The sequence below is a fragment of the Nomascus leucogenys genome, chromosome 22a (assembly GCF_006542625.1).
Source record: "Nomascus leucogenys isolate Asia chromosome 22a, Asia_NLE_v1, whole genome shotgun sequence".
In the NCBI taxonomy this organism is placed as follows: Eukaryota; Metazoa; Chordata; class Mammalia; order Primates; family Hylobatidae; genus Nomascus; species Nomascus leucogenys.
In genome coordinates, this window is record NC_044402.1 from 81,380,550 (window position 1) to 81,406,626 (window position 26,077).

At 36.5% G+C, this 26,077-nt stretch overlaps 1 protein-coding gene across 3 annotated transcripts in view; it reads left to right on the forward strand.

Annotated features, from left to right (window-relative positions):
* The first annotated feature begins 512 nt into the window (after positions 1-512).
* UBE2E3 (ubiquitin conjugating enzyme E2 E3) overlaps positions 513-26,077 on the forward strand; it is an 83,879-nt gene continuing 58,314 nt past the window's right edge. The window contains exons 1-3 of one of the 3 annotated variants that reach the window (XM_030802718.1): positions 513-946; positions 1,988-2,206; positions 4,012-4,062. In XM_030802718.1, coding sequence (XP_030658578.1) covers positions 2,013-2,206; positions 4,012-4,062 — 245 coding nt within the window. In that variant the 5' untranslated portion in view covers positions 513-946; positions 1,988-2,012. Of the gene's footprint in view, positions 947-1,082; positions 1,454-1,987; positions 2,207-4,011; positions 4,063-26,077 lie in introns of those variants that run through there. The other 2 variants (XM_003253799.3, XM_030802719.1) reach the window with 2 other exon arrangements.

Genomic DNA, 26,077 nt, shown 5'->3' on the forward strand with positions numbered 1-26,077 from the left:
CCCAGGACCCCAACTTGTCCCTTTCTCCAGCTTACGCGAGGGGTAAGTGGCAGCTCTTCTCCGCCTGCGTGCCTGGCCTCGTCAACAACACCCATTAGTCTCCCGTCTCCCGGGGCGGCGGGGTACTCCCAACCACGCGCCCAGTGCCCTTGCCCAGGTACTGGGGCCCCGAGAGCCACGACGGCCCCCGTGCAGGCGGACGGGATGGAACCAGCCCTGGGCACGCGGGTAGCCCAATGGGCAGCCTCTGCCCGGAGGCGGGCCCAGGCCGGAAGCCATCCCGCGGCACAGCGGCCCCGCGATACGGTGCCCGCGCCCCCGCCTTCTCTGGCACAGGCTCCGCGGCCAAGGGCGGCAGGGGCCAGCCCGCCGGGTCCCCGCCGCGCTCTTTGTCCTGGCCGCGCGCGGGCGGACGCGTGCACCCCCCGGGTGAGGGGAGGTGCGGAGAGCGCGCGCGGGAGCGCGCGGGAGCAGCTCGCGCCCGCCGGGCGTCGGCGGCGCGCGCCCCTCCGCCAGGCAAGCAGCGAGCACGCGCGTCGCCGCCGCGCCCGCCCCTCCCCCCGCGCTCGCCTCGGAACTTGCTGACTGCGCGGCCGGGAGGAGCCCAGCCGGGCGGCGGCGGCGGGAGGCTACAGCGCGCGGGGGTCTCCCGCGTCCCCTCCGCCTCGCCGGGAGCTCGCGCCCTCGCCCAGCCGAGCTCCCACCACCCCCCCCTTTTTTCCGAAGGCGCTGGGCGGCGCCACCCTCCGGCCGGAGCCCGGCACTGCACAACCCCCTCCGACTTTCAATGTTCCACACTCCCCGGCCAGAGCCTCCTCGGCTTCTTTTTTTCCCTCCCCCCCCTTCCCCCCCCCACAGCTGCCTCCATTTCCTTAAGGAAGGGTTTTTTTCTCTCTCCCTCCCCCACACCGTAGCGGCGCGCGAGCGGGCCGGGCGGGCGGCCGAGGTAAGGCGGCGGGGCCGGGGGGCCGCGTGGGGGGCGGCCGGGGCGGCGGCGGTGGTGGTGGGGGAGGGGGCGGGGGCGGGCAGCTTTGTTCGCGCCGGGCGCCCGCGCCGCCGGTGTCCGCGAGCCGCGGCGAGGCCGGCCGGGCTGCTCGCATCACTTGGCGCCCGGCGCGGCGAGCGCTACCCGCGGCCCCCGCGCGGCCCTCCCCACAAAGGGCCGCGGAGCTGCGTGGCCGCCGCCGCCGGCCGTGGCTCGCCTCCGCGGGCGCGGAAATTTGTTGCACTTCTTGGGGCTTTGTTTATTTGTTTGTTTTTCCTCTGGGTTTCTTATTTTTTTCGTTATTTTGGACAAAATGTCGGTCCGTGATATAAAAATTGAGCGAGGAACCTTGGTGGCATTGGGAGCTTTGCAGAAGGTGCAGTTTGAATTCTGCTTTTCCCAGGGTGGCAGCTCGGTCTTGGCCGGATGAATCTTCGCTGTTGGCCGTGGAAACAGCTAGAGCAGCTCGTTAGTTGATTTCTAAATTTCCAAGTGTTGTGTTTAAAGGCTTTACGTGCACTGAGGAGGAATCGCCACCTTAAATAAGCATATGGACGATTAACAGGATGTGTTTTCCTCTCGGAAAGGGAATTTGGTAGCTTTGACCAATGTCAGTGTGTAAATATTTAGACGTTATTAGTGACTTTTAAACGTTTTTCAGCGAGATGTTATTTACAGTGTGTCATATGTTATTAATGCTTGTTGCCTAAGTTCCTTGGCAAATCTGTTTCATGCCTTCTGAGAAAGTAGACAATTGATAGATTGTCCAAGAGATGGAAAAAAATGTGAGTGGGTTTTCTAACTTGAGTTCGGCAAATCCCTGAACGCTGGCGTTGTGTGACATTTCACCTCCCCTGTACCTTCGTTGTACGATGAAATAAGTGTGAACACTTTTGAAGCTTTTTCATTACAAGACGATTTTAGATGACTAGAAGAAAATGCTGTTGGTTTATTTCCTAGATTTAACATTTTCTCCCCCTCCTCCCCTGTTCTCTTTAAAAGTTTTCCAAGAGATAACTTCACCAAGATGTCCAGTGATAGGCAAAGGTCCGATGATGAGAGCCCCAGCACCAGCAGTGGCAGTTCAGATGCGGACCAGCGAGACCCAGCCGCTCCAGAGCCTGAAGAACAAGAGGAAAGAAAACCTTCTGCCACCCAGCAGAAGAAAAACACCAAACTCTCTAGCAAAACCACTGCTAAGTTATCCACTAGTGCTAAAAGGTAATGTGTAAAATAAGGATCCAGCACACTTTGTCAGGTTGTCTTCCAGGTGGTTGGATGCTTTTGTTGGTTGTACCTCAATAGCAATAGTTCAGAAATATTTACTTCATTATCAGTTTAATTGTACTTGAATGAGTTGTCATTTTTTAGGTGGAATGTAAGCAACATTAGTAGAATTATACTTTTAAGCAAACTTAATTCTGTACTTCGGTAACTTCAGTTAAGAGTGTCCTTGAGTAGAGATTAGACTAACATTCTGACAGATTAAGGAGTTGGCAAGGAAAATTTGGTGAACCCAAATTAGATGGTACTTTGGGGATGTTTCCTTTTATGAGTCATAATCTTCTTTAATGAAATTGACACTTCCAGAGATTAGCAGTGCCTCTCTTCATGAAACTTAATGATCAGAAATGATCATATTTGCTAGAAAATTTGCAAATTCAGGCCTTTGCTATATTTGAAAGCAGATTTAAAATTGTGCTGCAAATCTGCTTACAGTTTTACAAAACATGACTTTAAATCATGTATCACAGGTAACTTTCGTGGTTAAATTATGATTATCCCTTCCTGTGCTTGTGAGGGCAAATCAAACTGAGAAGTAGCCCTTTACAATTTGAGGTGTCACTGGTGATAGAAAACTTTCATTGTCCTTGGCCCCCTTCACTCTGAAACTTGTGGATGTGCTTGACAAGTTAATACTCAATGGCAGGAGAAACATATTTAATTGGATGTAAGTGAAAGATCATTTGTTTCCTATTGATTTATATTTTCTGATGGAGAAAAAAAGATTCTGTCAATGAGACTCTATCAGTGGTAGTAGTAGTGGAATATCCACAGACTCTAGTAATTATACATAAAATGTATAATGTTTACAGCATTAACCAATTTTGACATTTTGTTAATTTTTATTGATGACAACTAAAGGAAAAAGAATATAAAAACTGATCAAATATTGCATTCTGTGGTGATTCATAAATGCTCGTATTTTTCTATGGATTTTCTCCTTTATTGTCTCAGTAATGAAGTATTAATAACTTGAGAATATTTTTGAATGGCAGCAGTCTTTGACATAATTTAAAATTCTCAATTTGGTATAGTGTTGATGCGGAACATATTAGACACATCTAAAGTTTTGAAATCATCTTAAATTTGCATCAAATCAGAGAACTGCTTTTCTCCCCCTTAACTCGGGCCTATGTATTTTCTCCTCCTTCTCTCAATGTTTATTAAATTTAAGTGCTGTACCTAAAATCAGGGAAAACAGAAATGGTTAAATTAGAATGTCAAGTAGTCTTTGAAAGTTTTTCACAAGTAAAGATATTTGTAAATTTTAAACTTTTTTTTTGACAGATAAAATATTGTCAGAACTGTCAATGTGCTCTTGCAGTAGCCTGTTAATTTTTACCTCAGTAAAAGTCACTTGAAGTCCTTGTCAAATATTCCAGTGGTTTCCCTCCTCCCTTTTTGTCTCATTTGCATATAAGCTTGAAAAGAGAATTTCTTTGGTAAAAAGTGTTTTGAAATAGATATTATATTCTTTACTGAGTACTAGTGGATGAGTATTTCTCCAATCAAGTGTAAATGACTTACTTGTTTGCAGCAGCAAGTGAGAAAAAAAGCTGCAAAGTTTCTGTTAAGGGATTTGGGTTATGCCTCTGAGAACAAAGAGGAAGCAGCCATGTTAGCATTACTGAAGGCAGAGCCAGCCTTGCATTTAACTGCATGGTGGTAGAGGGCAGTGTAATTCCCTGGTTATTCTGTAGACTATCTCAAATCCTTTTTGTCTCTTCTCATTTCACTAACAGAATTCAGAAGGAGCTAGCTGAAATAACCCTTGATCCTCCTCCTAATTGCAGGTAAGAAATGAATTTTGTTGTTTTGGTTTCAAATTGTGGAAAAATACCAAGAGATTGTTGTATTGTCTAGATATGTGTGCAGCAGAAGAGACAACATTTGCTTCTTTACAGCTTTGCAAGTGCATTAAACAAAAATTGTAGAAGGTGAACTAGATAAAATTGGGAGAAAAAATACTTTTTAGCATAAGTATACATTGTGGATTTATGAATATACTGATTTTGTGCTTCTGATATTCGTATGAATGGTGCTGATTTTTGTTCTGATGTATTTCTGTAGAGGGTGTTTATTCAGAAGTATACTGAAGAAACTTCTAAAATTTTGCTAAGCTTTAAAGTTACTGCTTGTGTGTGCAGTCTGAACTGACCTTCCACATTTAGAAATTGCTGAATGTGGTGTTACAAAATGTAAATGCAGTAAATAAGCATATAGTTGTTTCTGTTTGATTTATTCAGTTACTAGCCTTAAGGACAAATTTTATGGGCTAAGCTAATGGTTTTAGTCGTTGTTTTCTACAGAATGCATTGTTGGAGTTATTTACTTTTTAAGCAAATGTCCTGATTGCTTGGGAACATTTTTAGTAATTTTGGTAGTTGGAATATGTGTATGAAAAGCAGTAAATGAATTAGAATTGTGGGAATTCATTTTAGTGGAACTCAGGTAGATGAATTTAAGATTATTGGTTGGTATAAGATACATTAAAAGTAGCTGGTTGATTATTTTTTCTCCAATAATTTTTTTCATTTCATTTGTATAGCGCTCTATTCTTTTTTTTAATGACTGTATGGCTTACAAAATTGAACACACATAGAAAACAATATTGTAGATAGTTTGTGGAGAGATATGTGCTCAATAATGCGAGTGGCTGCAAGAAATTAGGCAGTTTTATGGTTTGATAGGAAAATGTTTTCGTGTTTAACCTGTATTTCTGCTACAAGTTATATTCACTTGGGATGATCAGACCCTATCTCTGAAGTCTACTTGTGATATAATAGGGTATAATCCAGTTGCTTCTTACTGTGTTAACTGGATCCTCAGATAAGGTGATTTGATCCTGATTTATCCACTGAATGAACAGTTTGCTTGTATTCGTAATTTCAGTTCAAACAGGAAACATGAATGTAAACTAATTTTAAGGAGATAGTGGTATGTGAGATCTCAAAGTATTACTTAAGAGCTAGGCTGTTCAGTAATGTAGCCACTTGCCACATGTGGCTATTGACCTCTTCAGTTGTGGCTAGTCCAAAACGAGATGTGCTATAAGGGTAAAATTTATACACATTGGATTTTGAAAACTTAGTACAACAAAAGAATGTATAATACTGCATTGACTTAAAAAAATGTTCATTAATATTAAAATAATATTTTGGCTATATTTGGCTATATAAAATGTTAAAATTAATTTCACTTTTTTACTATTTTAATGTGGTTATTAGAATATTTAAAATTACATATGTGACTTGCATTATATTTCTGTTGAACAGTGCTGCTTTAGAGAACAAGTAAATCAAAGTATTTTCCCTCCAGCCTTCTAAATGGTGTGTCAAATCTGTAGCCATTTAGGGAGGTCAAGTTAAATTTGCTCCCTGGAAGAATCACTTAACTTGCAGAGTGTATTCTGATATTTCCCATTATGAAAAATGTAAAGATCTATCAATTCAGAACTCTTAAATGTTTTAAAATTGCATGTAAGGTCAAACATTTTTAAAGGTTTCTGTTGATTTTCTGCAAATGGAACAAACTAATGTACGTGCATAAATCTAGAGAGCCTAGTAGACATGTGTTGAGTGCCCTCAGAGCAATAGCCTAGTGTTGCTTGCAGTTGCCAGAGAAATCTACTTTACATGTTTAACTCGGGAATGTTTCCTCAAGGTCACTGAGGATTATTTTAGAGGGAGTAGAATCTTTCAAATAGATGGGAGGTTTCACTTGTCTTTCTCTTTATATACCAGATTTCATTTAAGTCCTTGAAATAATGCTTCCTCATTTAGTGCTTAGACTAGTGAAACATCAGAACTGGGCTTTCTGTGAACAATAACATGGAACACCTCATCCCTGCTTTCTCTTGTCACAACCTGTGATGACTATCAACTGTTACAAATGACATCTTTCAATTCTCAAGTTCTTTTAATAGATGAGTTTATGTGTGGCTGTGCTATGTGAAAAAGAGACATACAGTATGTCTTAGTAGGGAACCAGGATAAGTTATTTCTTATTATTTGGAGGCAGTGTTTTTCCATATGCCTCACATGTAAAATATCCAGATACTTTGTTTGTCTTCAAATTCTTTTGGGTGGAAGAAGACCTAGTTTTTGTCCTTGAGTAGGAATTGGAATACTGAGTGTTTAGTAAAGGTGTTTTAGAATTTTGACCAATAAAAAGCCTGAATTTGTATTGTATTTTTGGCTTCATGTCAGATCTGTGACAGACTGTGGTGTTATGTTCTTTTAATTCACAAGTGCATAAATGAGAATTTTAGCTTTACGGTGATTGTACAGTTTAAATTTATTAATTTATGCTGTAATTAAAAAATGGAATCTATATTCATAAATTCTAGAATATGTGAATTCATATTGCCTGAGATCTATGAAACCTAATACATTTGGCTTTCGTGTGTAGTTATTTAATCAGAATTCCATTACAGTTTTGAATATGATTTTTACAAGCTTGTCAAAGTACATGACAGATTTAATTCTTCCTCAGGGAAGAAATGTAAAGTGTATCTGTGTACATTCAGGAAAAAGTTGAATGAAATAAAAGAAAACTCAGCAAAACCAAAATTATTCAGACTAGGATGATTTCTCTAAAATCCCTTCCTGTGTTTTAATTAATGAAATATTCTTTAATTATTACATAGTTATGTCTTGTACATACATACCCAGGGTGATCTTAGGATAGATTTAATTGAATTGTGTATAGCTTTATACATGTTTTAATATATTTTGATAGCATTGATATTTCTTTTCCCGATAGTGTAAAAGTTTGATAATGACGTTATTTCCAGTGATTTGCTGTTATTTTAAATGGTTTTAGGTATTGGAGGGCCATGGGCCATAGTGTACTAAACATAAGGATATATTTATTTATTGGTTTCAGTTTATGCTATTTACATAGAGTATAAATAATTGATACATCAATGAGAGTCAAGGGAAATTGTGTTATGGCATTTCCCTATTTGTATTTAGAGAGAATTATTGACTGGAATTGTTTAGTGATGTGTTATTAAGACATTTACTTTCCATCTGTTTCCCAGAGGGTGTCCTTGTCCTCTCCTAGTCACCACTTGTGCAAACAGCAAAAGTTTAGAAAGGTACTGGATTTCTAACTTAATCCTTAATTTCTTTCCATATAGGAAGAAGTACAAATATACACTCTTAAAATATTCATCAGTATGTTCAGATTGAATCTATTCTGAAGATATTTGGGGGTATTTGTATTAATAAATAGTTTCTTGATGTGGGAAAAGCCATATTGGGGGATATGTATTACAGTTTCAAGTTAATAGTATTAATATATTGACTAGCAAAACCTGAGATCAGGTAATTTCGTTGACTTTCTTCTTTAAAAATAAAAAAATAATGAAATCATAAAAGAAGCAGTTGTTTCTAAACCAGTAGTTGGTAATCTCTAGATTCCTCATTAGTCTAATTGTCTGAGGATGAATGCTACTTTCTTCTGAGGGTTGCTACCACTTTCCATCATTTTCTAGGGTGGACTAGAACTTTGCTACTTATAAGAGTGATCTGCTGACTGTCAGCATCCGCGTCACAGATGAGGTTGTTAGAAATTCAGACTCTTGCTTCCCCCAACCCCCAACCCAGAATTTGAATTTAACAAGCTTCCTGGTGAATTGTATATATATATATATAAGTAGGTTTGAAAAGTGCTGGTACTGGAGCAAGACTGTCTGGTTTCAGATCCATGCTCTGTCACTAACTTGCTATGTTATTACCTTAGATACATTTTGGAATATTTCAGTTCTTCTCCTCAGTTGTAAAGTGGGGATTAAAATGATACCCCCCTTTATAATAGGGTTATTGTGAGGATTAAATGAATTAATGTGTTTAAGTTTTGTAGCAGTGTAAATCGAGTCAGTAAAGTGGCCACAGCAAGATAAAAATGGGAGAGACAGTGTAGCCTGTAGCGATGTGCTCTCACTGTTGCTGGCATTTTCTCCAGTGCATTGACATCTTATGTGATTTTATCTTAGTCAGTTCACCAAATTATTGAGTACAAGTACATAACAAGCAATTTGTTTTTTAATGTCAGTAAAAGCAGTTCCTAGGAACTTGTGTAAAAAAGAAAATTAGCCTAAAAACTTCAGGCACAGATGAACAAATACTGTATCACTTTTAAAGGAACATGCATAAGATTAATGATATTTAATTCAACAGAGAATATTATGATTGTCCAGTAAAGTATAATAAACAATTTTTAGATGAGTAATGATTATGTTTTCCCCTTTTAAAATATAAGAATTTGTGATTTTACTGTGAATGGGATTATATCAGCAGTTGTAAAATTCACATTCTGGATTGCTGTTATCTGCATTACCTAATCCCATAGCATTCTTTCCTTGTCTGTGAACTAAGGAGAAATTTTGAAAGCCTTTTTCTGATTGGCGTATGAAAGCAGGTAATAATTGAAATAACATGTGATCCCTATATTAGCTTTGTTGGTTGCTTATAGAGTACTTGGTTTTAAACTCTCTCACACATATAGATAGACTACTTTTTCTTCTTTACTTAATACATTTGATTGTTTTTGTTTTAGTGTTTGCTACAAGATTGTATCTCATTAGTTATTTAGGCCTTTTATTTTCAACTCTTCAAAAAAAAGGTCCTGGAACCCCCTTTTTATAAAAATTAAATCTTAATTGGAAGCTTGACTGTAAAACAGATAAATACAGAACTACTCTGACAAAGTATTTTTCATCCCACTGTGCCGTGGTCATCTACAGATAGTTTATATTATTAGTTTTATTGTTAATAAATTCATTTTGGCATCAGCATAAACCTCAAAAATCATGAGGGTTTTTCTGGGGACTTGGGCGTTAGTGATAATTTTAAATGGTTTATGATCAAAGCAAATTGATGTTTTATTTTTCAATAAGCCAATAGTTTCTTCAACACAACTGTAATAAAGTACTTTTTTCATGCTGTATTATAATATTTGTCTACTTTCTGCAAGAGCGAGTGTTCCTTGAAGGGAGAGATTGTCTTATTCATTTTTGTATCTTTTCCTTCCTTCACATGGTGCTTTGCATGTGAAGGTCTGTTAATAAATTGAAGTCTCTCAAATTGACATAGAAATAGCAATTCCAGGCAAAACAATGACTTCAGAGAAAATTTATTAAATATCCTATTCATTCTTTACCTTTTTCATAATTATCATACTTAATATTTAATAACCTCTTCAAAGTTTACCTAGCTACTGTTTTTGCTTATAAGAGGAAATTGATACTCACAGTAGGCCTAGTTATTTCCTCCATACATGCCAATGTAGCAGAAATACTCAGTACTCTGTGTGACTGGAAACATTTTTCCAAAAGAGTGACCAACTGAAAATAATATTCTTCCCTGTAAACTTCACGTTTTTGTTAAGGATCTATTAAGTTCAATGCAGATAATGTAATTAGAAGGTGGGTAAAACAGCATGTGCTTTTAAAAAAGTTATGTATTTACTTTGCAGCTACATGCTGCAAATCATATTCCTCTCATAACCAGATAGTACTTTATGCTCTCCTTAAATGAGTTGCTGTAACAACAGATGGATATGTTTACTTTTCAGGAAAATCAGCAAGTCTTGCATAGAGTGTAAGGACATTCAGATTGAGAATGAAGAACTTGACCTTTCGGTCTCTTCTTCCCTATCAATATGAGATAAAAACATAATAAAATCACTTGTAAATCTAGAGAAATAGAAAGTGATTTTTTTTTCCACATACCAATTTTGACAGGTAAGTATGTTTGGGCATTTTAATTGGAGTCTGGAAGCTGAAACATCTTCAAACTTTTAATCTTTCTTTTGCCTTTGGATCAGTGGTTCTCAACTGAGGCAATTTTTGTCCTCCCCTTCCCCAGCCCCTAGGCTAGGCGACAATTGGTAATGCCCGGAGATACTTTTTGCTTTTCATAACTGAGGGAGAAGGGGGCTGCCACTGACGTTAGTAGGTAGAAGTCAGGGATACTGCTGAATACCCTATAATACATAGGACAGACTCCCACAATAAAGAATTATCTGGGCCAAAATGTCTAGTGCTGAAGTTGAGAGACCCTCCTATAGATATTTGCTCCTGTACTTTGCCTCTTGAATTTTTGAATAGTTTGCTTTTGACTGTTTTCCTGTCTTATTAGTGATGCCTCCTTAATATATTCACCTACACCTTCCTCAGCTGATTCTTCACTTCCTGCTACCTCTATGCATAGTTTACATATGTCTTATATTATTTGACATACGTGTGTGTTATTTTTTATGTGAAACCACAGGAATGACTACCTTGAGTACTTGCTAAATTATGGTCTTCTGAGGCCAGAAATGCTTACAGCAGTATTTTATTTCTTTTAGATCTTGTGCCAGTTAATTATATCCCTGCATGATCTAGCTTTACGCTGGTTATGTCTACTATGTTCTACTAGGAGTATTAAAGGAACATCATGGAGAAATAACATTGGACAGTCATCAAAATTCAGTTTGACATTGAATTACACACAGGTTAGAAATGTGTGCTCTTCATTTGGGTTTTATTTTCATCATTACGACAATACACAAGTTACTTCAATTTTTACAAGTTCATAATCCTTTATTTCAGACCCTTGGGGCCAGATATGTTTCAGAATGCAGAAATTTTCATGTTTTAGAAAGGTAATACGATGTGTTTGTGGTACTTTAAGTAATCTGTTCCACAGCATTACTGTTTCTCGACATTACTGTTTCCACACTAAAAATGTATTAATATTCATACAGGTGGGATAAGTAGAAACTACAAATAGTTTCAAGTCAGTTCAGATTTAGGGTTGCTACCAAATTATTTTGTAACAACCTTATTAAAAAGGCTTTGAGTTTTTTTTTTTTTTTTTTTTTTCAGAGTTTTGGGATTCTAGAATTCTAGATAAGCAGTTATGGTCCTATATAATAGTTCCCCCTTATCTGTGGGGAATACATTTCAAGACTCCCTAGTGGATGCCTGAAAGTTGAGATAGTATTGAACCCTTTATATACTGTGTTTTTTCCTATACATACATACCTATGATATGTTTACATAAGGGTTACAAATTAGGCACAAAAAGAGATTAACAACTTCCCGTTGGCATATCCAAACTGCCAGCATCACTACTCTTGGGCTTTGGAGCCATTGTTAAGTAAAATGAGGGTTGTTTGAAAATAAGCACTGCAGTAGTCTATAACCGATTCTAATAGTGGAGTCTGATAGCCAAGACCACTACCAAGTGACTAGAGCAAGCTTGTTCTACCTGTGGCCCTTGGGCCACTTGGTGGCCAGGACGTCTTTAATTGTGGCTGAACACAAACTCATAAACTTTCTTAAAACATGAGGTTTTTTTTGCAATTTTGTTTGTTTGTTTGTTTTAGCTCATCAGCTATTGTTAGTGTTAGTGTATTTTATGTGTGGCCCAAGAGAGTTCTGCTGCTGCTGTGGCCCAGGGAAACCAAAAGATTGGACACTCCTGGACTAGAGCGTATACAGTATGGATAAACTGGACAAAAATATGATTCAAGCCCAAGTGGGATGGAGCAGGGCAATGTGAGATTTCATCATGCTACTTAGAATGAGGTGCGATTTAAAACTTAAGAATTATTTCTGGAATTTTTCCATTTAATATTTTTGGACTGTGGTTGACCTAGAGTAGCTGGAACTGTGGAAGGTGGAACTGCACAGATAGGTAGGGACTGCTCTGCTACTTCTGTTACATGACCATGACTGAAATTACTTACTACTCATGATGAAAGGGTATTTTTATTTGCTTTGCTTTCTTTTTTACCTGTTTCCTAATAGCTGATTTTGGTTTCTCAGTTGTTATTTTTGGTTTGTTGGGTTTTTTGTTTTGTAACTTGTATGCTTAAGAGTTCTTTTCTCTTAAGGTGAAACTATCAGTGTCTACTCGTTTTTAAGTTGTTCTTTGTATATTGGGTTGTTTTTCCACTTTGCTTTCAATTACTGTCTTTTAATCATTCCATTCATTCTAGATACACAATATTACACAGAAAGGAAGATAATCTTTAATACTTAAACACAAGTATTAAGTAGTACTTAATACTTATATATGTATTTGGCCTTGCATTATTTAAGTGCAATTAGACTATAAAAGGAGACATTAAATTTTTCTGGTTGTGATTACAAACAAACCTAGAAGGCTCAGTGGCTCAATGTATAAAGATTTATTTCTCACTCATGTGAAGTCCACTGTGGGTCCAGGGACTATCTTGGGCAGCTTTTCTCTGTGTTGACTTACATCTGCATTATCTTGTAGCTCTGACATTTGGAACATATGTCCAGGCAAGACACCTGGAGGGTCATATGGCAACTTTCAAGTGCTTTGGTCTGGAAGTAAGGCATGAATTAGTCATCAGTGTAGAGTAACTGCAAAGTAGCTGAAAAATGTGGAGAAGTTACAGATATTCAGTGAGAAATCAATTTCCGTGCCATAAAGAAGATAGACTCTCTCTCTCTCCCTCCCTATATATATATATGTATATGAATAGGTGACTTTCACTCTCACTTCAAAAGCTTACAGAGGAAATAATTGAGTACCAGCTTGGCACTGTACTAGATTCCACAGTACAGTAACCTAATAATACGATATTTTGTTTTAATTCCCAAAACAACTCTATGAAGTAAATATCATTATTCTGTTTAGATTTCAAAACTGAATGTGAGTGTTGAGAAAATTGCCAAATGTCATGCAATGTGTATGTATATATGACAGATCCAGGGCAAATACCTAGTTTTTGACTTGAAATGAAAGCATTTTTGGTTTTGTACAGTGCTGTTTGAAAAATCTGGTAAAAGCAGAGTTGATATAAATCTTTGAGTACATGCTTAGTCTGAGTATATCCCATTCATTTGCTTATTTCTCAGAGGATCCAAAATACTGTTCCTGTCAGGCTTTACAGTCTGGCAAATAAAGTCCAGATGGTAAATTGGAGAAAGAAGAGAGTTTCCGTCTTTGGCTTGGGGATGCCAGGCCCTTCCTACATTTATCTTTTTAAAATTATCATTCAGAAGCATTTTCTTTTCAGGTAGTATTCCCCAAGTGGTCAGCTGTCTTTTCTTGTTCTCTTTGTAAGAAGACGGTCAGGGATTGAATATGATCATAACGGAAAAGGTAAATCTTTGTTTTCAGCCATGTAGTTCTTTATGCATGGCTTTCTTACAGGCAAAGGAGTAACTTTTAAATCTACCTTTACTTTTTTCTCCGGGGTATTGTGAAACATTCCATGTTTGTGAATTGCTTTGAAGTTGGAAAAAATCTCTCTGCAGATAAGAATTTTTGTGTTTTATGAGGAAGAACTCCAATCATGTAGAATTTTAAGGGATTTTTAAAGCTGATATCTCAGTAATGTGAGCATGTATTATCTTTTAATATGGATACCAGCTCTGATTTTTTTTTGCAGAAATTTGGATTTTTTATTAGGTCCCTCTTAATTTTGTCTTGTTTTATGTATTTCATAGTTTATTTAAACTGTTTTTCCCAAACTTGTGAATTTGTACTTGTGAATTTATATAAACTTATGATCATTAGTATGGGGATTTGCTTTTTCTTTTTTTCTTCTTCTTTTTTTTATTTGAGACAGGCTCTCTGTCACTCAGGCTGGAGAGCAATATGATCTTGGCCCAGTGTAACCTCAGCCTCCCAGCCTCAAGCAATCCTCCCACCTCAGCCTCCCAAGTAGCTGGGACTATAGGCACACCCCACCATGCCTAACTTTTTTTTCTTTTTGGAGAGAGAGTCTCACTCTGTTACCCAGGCAGGAGTGAAATGGTGCAATGTCAGCTCACTGCAACCTCCGCCTCCCAGGTTCAAGCAATTCTCCTGCCTCAGCCTCTCGAGTAGCTGGGACTGTAGGCATGTGCCACCACACTCGACTAATTTTGTATTTTTTTTGGTAGAGACAGGGTTTCACCATGTTGATCAGGCTGGGATTTGCGTTTTCCATGAGTCTCTTTGGAAGAGTGGCTGCTCCACTTTACAAAACAGAACTAATGTTCTCAGGGTGACCTACCACATTTATATATTTCATTTTAAATTGATGACAATAATGAGTTTTATGAATCAAATATGTGCCTTGCATCTTGTCTAAATGCAGTAGTAAAGTTAAATTGTAAAGCCTTGGGATTTTTATCTCTGTTGACATTCATTCTATCAGTTTTATAAGGGTGTATAGAGAAACAACAAAAGCTTGTTTATCACATCTGTTTTGGATGTGCCCGTCGGTAGGTGGTGATAAAGTAATACCAATAGTGAGGATCAGCTTAGGGTCATTCAATTTTTAAAAATCCCAGTTCCTTCTTTTTGGTCCTTGATGTATATAATAATTGTTTTAACTTTATGGTTATTCACAACAAATGAAGCTTTGAAAGGAACTGTGGTGTAGTCTGCCTTTTTTGGAAGCTTTTGGACTGGTTATGCCATTCCAAAGTTTGTTTGCTGCTTTAATGTTCCAGAGCAAATATATTCTGTCATTCTGTTTAACTTCCAGCTTGTCTGGGGAAAAATAAAGACATCTCTAGTCCAGAATTGCTTTTGGGAGTATAGTTCCACATCTTTTGGTCTGAATGAAAGGCCTAGGGAAACATGAATTTTGTTACCTTTTTATTTTTCCTTCACTTACAAATCATCATCATGATCCCCCTTTACATCCATGCGTTTCACTTTTTATAAACACTGTTTATTCCCTTTCTGAGGGTGGTTATTTGTAGTTAGTTTTGCCATTTACAGTCTTATAGGTCCTTTACAAATGGATCATTTTTTAACATTAAATTTTAGTAGGTCAAGAATCCATTTATTCAGGGTCCCGAAGAGAATCGATCTCAGAAGATTGTGGCTACATATTTTTTATGGCTTCCTATTGCTTTCTGTAGTCTTCTCAATTTAAACAGTAGCAACAACAAAATATAGAGGGTACCATAAGGCATTGGCTTTATGATTTATTCTTGCCTCATACTTGTTTCTTAGGGTATTGGTGTTATTTGTGAGATTTATGATATATATGCTTGTACTAAATTTACCTGGTATCACAATGAGAAGAAACCTGGCATTTGAAGGCTTTGAACACAAACTCAGAGACATGTAATCTATATGGAATTCAATGGCAGTTTTAACTAGTGTGCCTTTAATTTTTCTTCATTTTATATTTACACCAGTGTCCTTGTAAAATTTTAAAAGACGTTTTTCTCATCTTCCCAGGTGCTTACTATCCACATTTCCATTAGAAGATACCAAATACTCATTTTGTTCTTTTGAAAACCCTAAAATAAGCACGTTGCAATTATCACTTTTCCCTTCTGCCGAGGTTTCTTAATTTTGGAGAACTTGAAACATATACAAAAGTAAACAGGCTGGTATGATGAACCCCCATATATATAACCTTTATCCAGTTTTAGTAGTTACCTAATCATGAATCTGGCTTCATCTATGCCTCCCTCTGTTTCACCCTCCCATTATTACATTAAAACAAATCTCAGACATCATTTCATCTATATCTTAAAACATGCAAGTATTTCACTATGCACTTTCAAAAGATAAGACTCCTTTCAACTTAACCATAGTGACATCAGCATGCCTAAAAATTTTCAGTAGCTCGGTAATCAGTCATTGTTTAGGTTTACAAATGGGTGTTGTCCTTCCTTCCCCACAGTTATTTGAATGAGGATACAAATAAAGTCCAGTTGACCTTTGAACAGCATGGATTTGAACGAGTGGGTTCTTTTATACACAACTTTTTTAAATAAATGTATTGGAAAAATATTTAGAGATTTACAATTTGAAAAAAACTTGCAGGTGAATGGTGTAGCCTAGAAATAGTGAAAATATTAAGAATCCACAAAATATATGTGGATACTAGTTTGTTTTATCATTTACTACTATGAAATATACACAAATCTATTATAAAAAATTAGAATTTATCAAAATTTACACAGTCATTTACAGACCATACATGGTGCCATTTGGAGTCAAGAGAAATGTAAACATAAATATTAAATCATAACTGCATAAAATTAACTGCATAAAATTAAAAAACTGTGTGTTGCCAATCATTTGTGTATAAGCAGTTCATCACTCCAGTAAATTGTGTATTGCAGTAAAAAGTGATTTCTCCTGGTTCACATGTGTATTTTACTGTGTTTTGTGCAATACTGTAAACCTTAACACCATGGGACCTACGTGAAGTGGCACTAGTGATGCTGGAAATGCCCCAAGAAGCAGAGAAAAGTCATGACTTCACAAGAAAAAGTTGAATTGCTTGATATGTACTGTAGGTTGAGATCTGCAGCTGTAGGTGCCTGCCATTTCAGATAAGCTTACAATATTGATAAATACAGTATAGAACTGTAAATGTATTTTATCTGCCTTATGATTTTCCTTTGCTTATTTTACTATAAGAATACAGTATGTAATACATGTAACATACAAAATGTTTTTGTTATTGGTAAGGCTTCAGGTCAAGAATAGGCTATTAATTTTTTGGGGCATCAGAAGTTATACTCAGGTTTTTTCTTTTTTTTTTTTTTTCTAATCTGTAAGGTTCTCCTCAGTGTTGTCTTCATTTTTGCAATTTATTTATTGAAGAAACTGGCCTGAGTATCTTAGAGTCTGTTTTGCTTATTGGATTTCTATGGTGTAGTTTAATAATCTGTCTTCATCCTTAGTGTTTCTTGTATGTTTGGGAGTTAGATCAAGAGGCTTGATCAAATTCAGGCTGGAATTTTTTTTTTTTTCTGATAACTACCACTTTTTGTTTGTTTGTTTTGTTTTAACAAAACAAAACTCCTGGTGTGCTTTTCTATCAAAAGGCACCTAAGATCTGGTTGTTTTTCTGTGATGTTAGCAGCCATTGGAATACAGCTCTAAACAGAAACTTATTCTCATCTCCTATTTGGTTACCTAGTCATGTAAGTTACATGGTAAAGGTAAGATATGTGCTTAATTTTTTTCCCTTATCAGTTTTTTCTTCTTTTTCAAAATAATGAGTTGGTGTCCTAGTATCCTTTTCAGAATGATTGTCACCTCGTAATTGTGTTTCAACCCATTGTAGTACTTCAGTATATTGCTGTTATCATCTTTATAGAATTTCTTAATTTAAAAAAACCTTCAGCTTAAATTGCTTTGCTCTAGGAAACCTTAGAGGGTAAAAGTCATATGAACCTATTTGGTGTATAGCAATGCGAGTACATACATTCAACTTAACCATTGCTCTAGGTATTATTTTGAAAACTGAATACTTATTGAAGGTGTTGTTTGAAACATGACATTCTCCTAGCCACTTCCTTGTCAGTTGTCAGAGATAATTAAGTCTTGGCATTAGGAGAACTGAGATATCTTTATTAAAACTATAGGTCTGCTTTAAGTTTTGAATTAAACTGAGGGGGTAGATTAAGGTAGAACGCAAACCTTTATAAGAATCAAATTAATTTGTCACAATAATTGAACTTAAAAATTAACCCTGTTGTTAATATACAAGAAGCAGCCTCCTTTGTTTAGTGTTTCTCATCAGGGGCATCTTGGTTATTTTTGACTGGATTGTGCTTTGACTTGGAAGACATTGAACATCCTCGGACTCTGCTGACTAAATGCTATGTACTGGCCACCAAAACCTGCCTCTTCCCCCCATTTCCAGGTGTCTTGGAGGGGAGGGGCTGTGACTTGCACTTGCAAATTACTAGTCTAGATTCCACATTGTAGTGATAGCAAATCATAATGTTGTAAGAAACTAATTTTATATAGCATTACTTTGAGTAATATATAATAATTTGTAATAGTTGTGTTTCTTGCATAAAATGTATCTCGACCAAGATACATTTGTGTGATTTTTACTGCATATGTAATTGTCTAATATGCGAAAAAAAATTTCTTCCTCTAGCCTTTTAGTTTTTACACCTCCCCGCAATTCTGAATTCTCATAGTACATTTGAACTTTGCGCATGAGCTTAATGTGTACGTATGCACACATGGCTCTTATAAATATGTGACTCTGTGTATTCCTTTGATCTTTTTATTATTAATGAATTTTTTTTTTCACTTACAGGAAAACTTGTGTTCCTAAAAGGATTTCTGTCACCCCATTGCCTCAAACTACACTTTTTTTTTTTACTCTTCTAATCTCTTTTCTTTTGTTTAACCTCTTTCCTTTTCTAAGAGATTTTTTTAAGCTCATTTAATTCTTTCATCTTTTTCTTATTATCCACTATCCAGCTTCCCATTTATCTATCTATCTGTATTTATTTTTTTTCTTTCCACTTTTGTGTCTTATATTTCTTTCATATTTTTGTTATCTGGTTTTTCCTCTTTCATTTTCTTTTAGAAAGGTCATCTGGTAATATTAGCTGTTAGTATTTTTTCATATGACTTACTCTGTTTCTTATGCCCACGTTGTCTTCAGTTTCATCTTCTCTTCTGATGTACTTGAAATGTGTCTTCTTTCTCCCACTCTCCTTAGTATTTAGCATTTCTTTATGTATGTGATATATATTCTTTTTTCACCCTTGTGTCGTTTATCCCTTCTCATCTCCCCTAGGCTCTCACGCCACATTGTATCACAGCTGCTTTTTGGTGATGGATTTCCCTTAGAATCCCAGTGGTTGTCTATCAAAATTACCTGCATTTAGTGCTCTTAATTTATCTTTATTTTTATCTTATCTTTATTTTTTCTTCCATTATGTAGAAAAGTCTTATATTGTTTCAAAAGTATTGATTCCTATTACCTGAGTAAAAGTTGAGTTTTCTAGATTCTGCATCTTTGTTTACATCTCTCGTTGCTTAGGATGGCTTTCATCCTTCAAGTGGTAGTGATCTTTTAAAGCCTATTTCAAATGTTACATCTTTTTGTGAAGCCCTTCCTGCACATATCTCTTTTGAGAGACATTTGTACTACTCATATTTAATTCACTGGTACTTCCTCTTGTCATGTGCCCTTTCCTCCCAGCTGAACCGGGCACTAGGACTGGGTATAGCTCTTATGTTTCTTTATATTTTCATCTCAGTAAAATGCTGTAGCGCTATGAGAATAATTTTAATTAACTTAGTTGAAAGTACTTCTGAAACTTGCCAGACTCAAAGTGTAGAGCACAGCAGCAACAGTGCTTGACCGTACTCCTTGGTTTACATCTATTGTCTTGACAAAAATATTAATAGCATTTCCTTTTACTTTTAGAAATACTCGAATTTGTATGATAAATTTTAGGTTCACTTTACCCTCATGCTATAAATTGGTGGTGTTCTGGTTGGACTTGGTGAATCAGGAGATTGTTATAATCAACAATTACCCAAAGCAGAGATTCCGATTTAGTAGGCCAAGGGTGGCCTACTAAATGTGCATTTTAAGAAGGCATGTCTAAGGATTCAGATAGTAATGTGAGAAGCAGTACTCTGTTTCTGGTACTGAGGCTAATGGTGTTAGTTGGGATAAGGAGAGTGGGGAAGGGGCAGGGGGAGATGATGAAATTCATTTATCCTCTGTGAAGCTATGGAAGAACAATTAAGATCATGTTTCCTACTTGATTTTAATGGCTAGTCATTTCTTAATCTAAGCACCCCCTATAATTTACCTACGACATAATGCAAAATCACCATTGGTAATAATGGGGGGGCGGGGGGAGTCTATACAAGAATATTAAGGCCCTGTGTGTGAGCATGTCTGTAGTTAAAGACTTAATGAGAAAGCATCAAACTGTAGTGCAAACAGCGGAAAGCAGAAGTAAATCAGAACGTAATAAGATGCAACTTTGGAGGAGCTCAAAGCAACAGATACATTTTTATCCAAAAAGGAGTAAAACAAAAAAATCTTCAACGGCAGTTCCTTCAGATAATCAACAGATGATTCATTTGAAAACCATAATTAACTAGGTTCTTTGTAAACTAACTTTTTTCAATTTATACTTTTTAATGTTTATTAAATTACTTTTCTCTATAGATCTGCAGATAAGATGTTTTAAATGTGTAAGTGGTATAAATGTCCCATGTGTCTTTTATTTTAGAGCTTAAGAAAAGATGGGAAACTACCTCAAACTTGTTTTGAGGCAAATGTAATATGAATCCCCAAGCGTAACACCAGTACTGTTAAATGACAGTTATCTAATCTCACTGATGAACAAGAATATGAAAATTATAAAAGGTCAAATTTATTTATTATGTTAAGAGAATAATACCCCTCCACAAAGGGTATTACAAGACCACAAAGAATGGCAGTTCCCAGTACTCTGACATACCACAGTAGGCTAAAGAAGAAAAACTGAACATTTCAAGAAATACCACAATACCAAAAAAAGCATGTGGTATAGTTTATCTCCTCACCAGTTGTGAGCCTTTCGGTTGTTTCCACCTTTTGGGTACTGTGAATAGTGTTGCTATGAAGGATTCACGAATACACATCTGTTTGAATACATGGTTTTATTTTTTCACTGTTTATTCCTAGGAGTGGAATTGCTGTGTCATATGATAATTTCTCTGTCTTTGTGAGGAAACACTGAACTGCTTTTCACAAAAGCTGTACCATTTTACTTTCCCAGCGGCGTATGAGGGTTCCAATTTGTCCACATCCTTGCCATACTTATTTTTTGTTCATTATAGGCACCCTCCTGCCCTCCACCCCTCCCAAAAAAAAGAAAACCAAAATATAAAACAGACCTTGTTGTACATCGAGGACATCCACATGACTCAGATAAAGGGCTTTGGAGTTAGACAAATGGAAGTTCCAGTCCTGGCTTTACAATTGAGTAACTGTAAAAGCTTGAGCAAGTTATCTCCTCTGATTCTCAGAAATGTGAATAATAATCCTGTTTCATAGTTCTTAAGTGTTTTAGATATTATGTAACTGGTATATGTTACATATAATGATATAAAAAGCAGTTGTTATATGGACAAATAAACAGGCATGTTTATGAAAGATCATTTTGAAAAATGAAGTATTAAAACCAGTTATAATAACAGGATATATTTTTGAAAGTGGTTCTGGCCCACAAATAGCAATGATCAGTGATACAGAATAAAGAATATTAATACAGTTTGATAATTGTTTTGTGTTTCCAGCTGCCTTTTGCAATTTTTGTTCTTGGCATTTAACCCAATTTCTAGATGTATTAGATACATACATATTTATAGTTTTAAAGTTTTGTTCACTAGATGTTCAGAATAAGACTCAGTGTATTATAAAACAAACACCTCTTTAAAAAATCTGTTAAAGTAACTTTCTACAACATGGGGTTAAGATTATTAAGTAACACTGGGATACATAAATAGTAATTTAAAAAATTGTTAATCACAGCTTCTATAATATCAACACAAGATGGATGAAAATCTTACATTTTGTAAAGGGTTAAGGTATTGGAAAACTTTGCAAATAGGCATATATATTACTGGTTGTATCTAAAATGTTAACACTGTACAACTCCAGGGGGTACCATTCATACTGTACTCTGTATTCAGCATAGCACAGCACAGAGTAAGTATAATGTAAATGGTATCCCCTGAGTTGTATAGTGTGGTGGCCAGGATTAGACCTTAAAGAATAACTTTTTTTTTTTTTTTTTTTTTTTTTTTGAGACAGAGTCTCACTCTGTTGCCCAGGCTGCAGTGCAGTGGCTTGATCTCAGCTCACTGCAAGCTCTGCCTCCCGAGTTCACGCCATTCTCCTGCCTCAGCCTCCTGAGTAGCTAGGACTACAGGTGCCCACTACCACACCTGGCTAATTTTTTGTATTTTTAGTAGAGATGAGGTTTCACCGTGTTAGCCAGGATGGTCTCAATCTCCTGACCTCGTGATCCGCCCGCCTCGGGCTTCCAAAGTGGGAATAACTTTTTAAATTCATAAGCAAAATCATAAAGGCATTGACTGAAATTGTTATGTAAAGTAAGAATTCTTGTGCTTTGAAAAGGAACAAAATTTTAAACACATTAGCATTTGATGTGTGTTTAAAATATTTGCATCAGCCTTACAAATAATATATGTTGTGCATAATCAACTCATATCAGTAATAAAGATATTAAGATTTACTATGATGAGATGGAGAATATGACGCACTGACTCTTAAAGAGGCAAAAATTGGAAACAACTTGGGACGATTGCATTACTTGGACTCTTTCAAAAACCTGTTGAAAGTTTTGAACCACCACTTCAGAAGAATGCTGAAGAATTTTTGGTTTTCTGTACTCCAGAGTTCCTTTCAAGCTCTAGTGTTTTAGAAACATGAATTACTACATTTAATGTAAATTAGAGTGAGGAAATGAAATGAGGTAAAATATGTCACTTAATCAGGAAAGAGAGGTGGGAGAGAAATACAGATTAGCCTCCAGAAAGTTGAGAGCTTGGATTTTGAAAGTAGAATTTTCGAGCTTCATAAATGGCTGGGGAAAAGAAGCATACAATTATGTTTTGCCTTGAGTCCCAGAAGTCCTCCACCCCCAACTGTGAATGTAGAGGGTGGGACATCAAGAAGTGGAAATACAACAAAAGAGACAATTTGGAGAAGGGGTGGATTGATACAGCACCAGGTAAGTAGGTTTGCTTAAGCACAAGAGAAGGAATAGGCAGAAAAGTGAAGAAAAAAATAAAGGAGATTGGGAGCCTGAAATGGCCTAAGAGGCCTGTCAAAACTGAAGGTAAGGATTCTTACATGTAACGGCCATAGGAAATCTTAACAGGGTATTGAAAAGAGGAGCTGGGATTTAGAAGGTGAGAGATTAGCATATAACTTGAGTTGTGGTGGTTAAAGAGACTTGGGTAACAAATTGGGGAGGGCGGAGAGAAAGAGAACAAGCTGGATGCAGTTCACCTTTCATATCTGTTAATATACTGTTTTCAAGTATGGATGAGGGGATTTTAAATTTTTATTATTTTTTAATCCTCTAAAATGGCAAGACTGTCTTTACTATTAGGTATTTGTTGATGAAAAGAAATGTGTTTGTACATGTCTTTGCTTTAATAATGGAAGTTTACAAAGAAGTTGTAGTTTTCCAGCTGTTGCGTATGGTGATTGAAGGGCTTGAATATCCCAAGCAGCAGACAAAACAGTATCATAGAAGCCTAGTTGGCATTAGCTAGAAATACACATGGCCTTCCACACCTAGCATTTGCTGGCAAATGAAATAGTAGGGATGAGGTTGACTTTATGGCTGGCCTACCGATCACATCTGGAATGGATTTGTTTTAATGGATTTCTGTTTTACTGAAAATGTATGCATATCACTTGTTGGCTGCATGATAAGAGTACTAGTACACAGATTAACAATATAATGCCCTTTGATCTAGTTTCATGTTTAATCTATATTATTCATTAATATGTTTACTTTCTATTGCTCACTGCGTTAGGTAAGGCATCCTAAGAGGTTGTATGAAAATATATAGGAGGATAAAGTACATAGAGAATGTTTAAGCTGGCAGATACCTATCAATTCACAATACTTTTTTTAAAGACAAACTTAGGAATGATTACAAACCAAGAAAACCCTCTAAATTCATAGATTTAATTGCCATGATTTACAACAGTGCTTGCCAGTGAAAATGTAATGCATACCACATATGTAATTTTCAGTTTTCTAGTAGCCACATTAGAATTTAAAACAAAGGAAATTAATTTTAAGATTTTTAAACTCAAATATGAAAAATTACTAATTTTAATGTAATATAAAAATTAATGAGATATTTTATAATTTTTTTGTACAGTGTTTTTGAAATGTAGTGTTAAAATATACACCACCTTTTAAGGACTTAAAATAGCCACAGGTAGCTATTGGCCACGTATTAGCAGAGATTTACAATTGCTGCTCTGTGTTCTTCCACTTATCTTCGATTATCTTTTGTTCCCTCTTACCTCTTTTTATTGTGCATAGATTTCAAGAACTGGGTCACACCCCAGTTTGTAAAAAGATGGACAACCTTTCTTGGCTAGAGATAACTAGATGTGAAAGGTCTGAAAGAAAACTCAACACCCGGTACAAAAATGCAGGCTTCTTTTTAAAGGCTTTTGTTTTGAAACACATCTCTCTGCTTATGTGTCTTTGTTAGTGGTATCTTATGTAGTACATGTGTGCTTTTTGCTTTGAGAGCGTCTCTCTGTTCCTTTTGAGAATGGAGTGTTTGTCCTGAACATGACTTTTGTGACAGGAAGTATAATATATGTGGCTTAATTAGTATTCCCAGATGGAGGAGTTTATTTAGTAAGGAGCTTATATTAGCCTAAATATATTTTCATTGGTGTTCTGAGATGAAATGTTATTTGTTATGAGTTTAATTTTTTTATATTAACAGCATTTAAGCAAACATGAGCTAATAATGTATTTCTAACTGCTTTATCACATTATAGACAATCTTGCTATTAGCAGTATTCATGTTTCAGATGACCTTTAATGAGAAATATAGTATTCTCACTTGAGACATTTCTAGAAGTACTTTGTAAATAACTTTAAATCAAATTATGTATGTCTACTTTTGAAGAACTTCCAGGAGGGATGACGCTGTCTCAAGATTTAAAAACAATCTAATTACAATTGGACTTTATTTGATATAAATTAAGTTGTAGTTAGTTTCTGGATTTTTGGATTGTGATTTTACTCGGTACCCGAATGTCATAAGTCAGTTTGCTGGTTTTGAACACTGAATTTGAATATTATAAAACTTTATAAAACAAAATTTATTTGTTTGCACATAGTACACTGTGGAACCAGACTGTATTTTCTAAGACTTCTAGCCATGGACATTTTCATTGCCATTTACTTTCTCTTTATATGATGAATTGTTACAAGTATCACTTAATTGCAGCTATATATGCCCATTTGAATATGATTTCAAGTGCATTACATGTTCAGTGTGGTAGGTACAATTCTAAGTAATTTACATGTATTGTTGATATTTCTGCATTCTCCCAGGAAGATGTTACCATCTTTTTAGAAATGAGAAGAATAAATCCTTCAGAAATTATATAACTAGTCTAAAGACATACTAATAAATGGTGGAAGCAAGATTCAATCTTAGGTCTGTCTGACTAAAGGTCATGCTCTTCATCACACTGCCTGCATCAGGTGTGAATGTGTTTGCGGGAAGGTCTTTGCGAGGTTGGGGTGGAGAGTTAAGAAATATCTAATACTGTGAAGTTAAATTAATCAGTACAGCATAATACTTTGCTTCTCACTTCACTTTCCTCTGTATCACACAGAGTTTGAAATTAATTGACTCAAAGCAACTTTCAGAAATTATAATTTTTAGAATTGAAACCAATGGTGTGGTGTGTTCTAGTTGTAAAGCTTGATAACATAATGTTAATATTTTAAATTTCTTATTTGTACACAAAAAATTACCTCATTAGCTGTAGCTTAAGAAACAATATAGCCGAGTGTGGTGGCTCGCACCTGTAATCCCAGCACTTTGGGAGGCTGAGGAGGGCAGGTCACGAGGTCAAGAGATCGAGACCATCCTGGCTAACATGGTGAAACCCCGTCTCTACTAAAAATACAAAAATTAGCTGGGCCTGGTGGTGTGCGCCTGTAGTCTCAGCTACTCGGGAGGCTGAGGCAGGAGAATCACTTGAAACATGGAGGCGGAGGTTGCAGTGAGTTGAGATTGTGCCTCTGCACTCCAGCCTGGCGAAAGAGCGAGACTCCGTCTCAAAAAAAAAAAAAGAATTGTGTTAAGTAACTTTTGATTTGGGACTACATATGTTTAATACAAGGAATACTTGTCAGTTTATGTTTATGTCCTTTGCACGTGCCTACAGCATGTTTCTTTTTAAGAAGGCTAAGGCATCATAGCCTCCTATATTGTGAAAAAAAGTAATATATATATATTATGT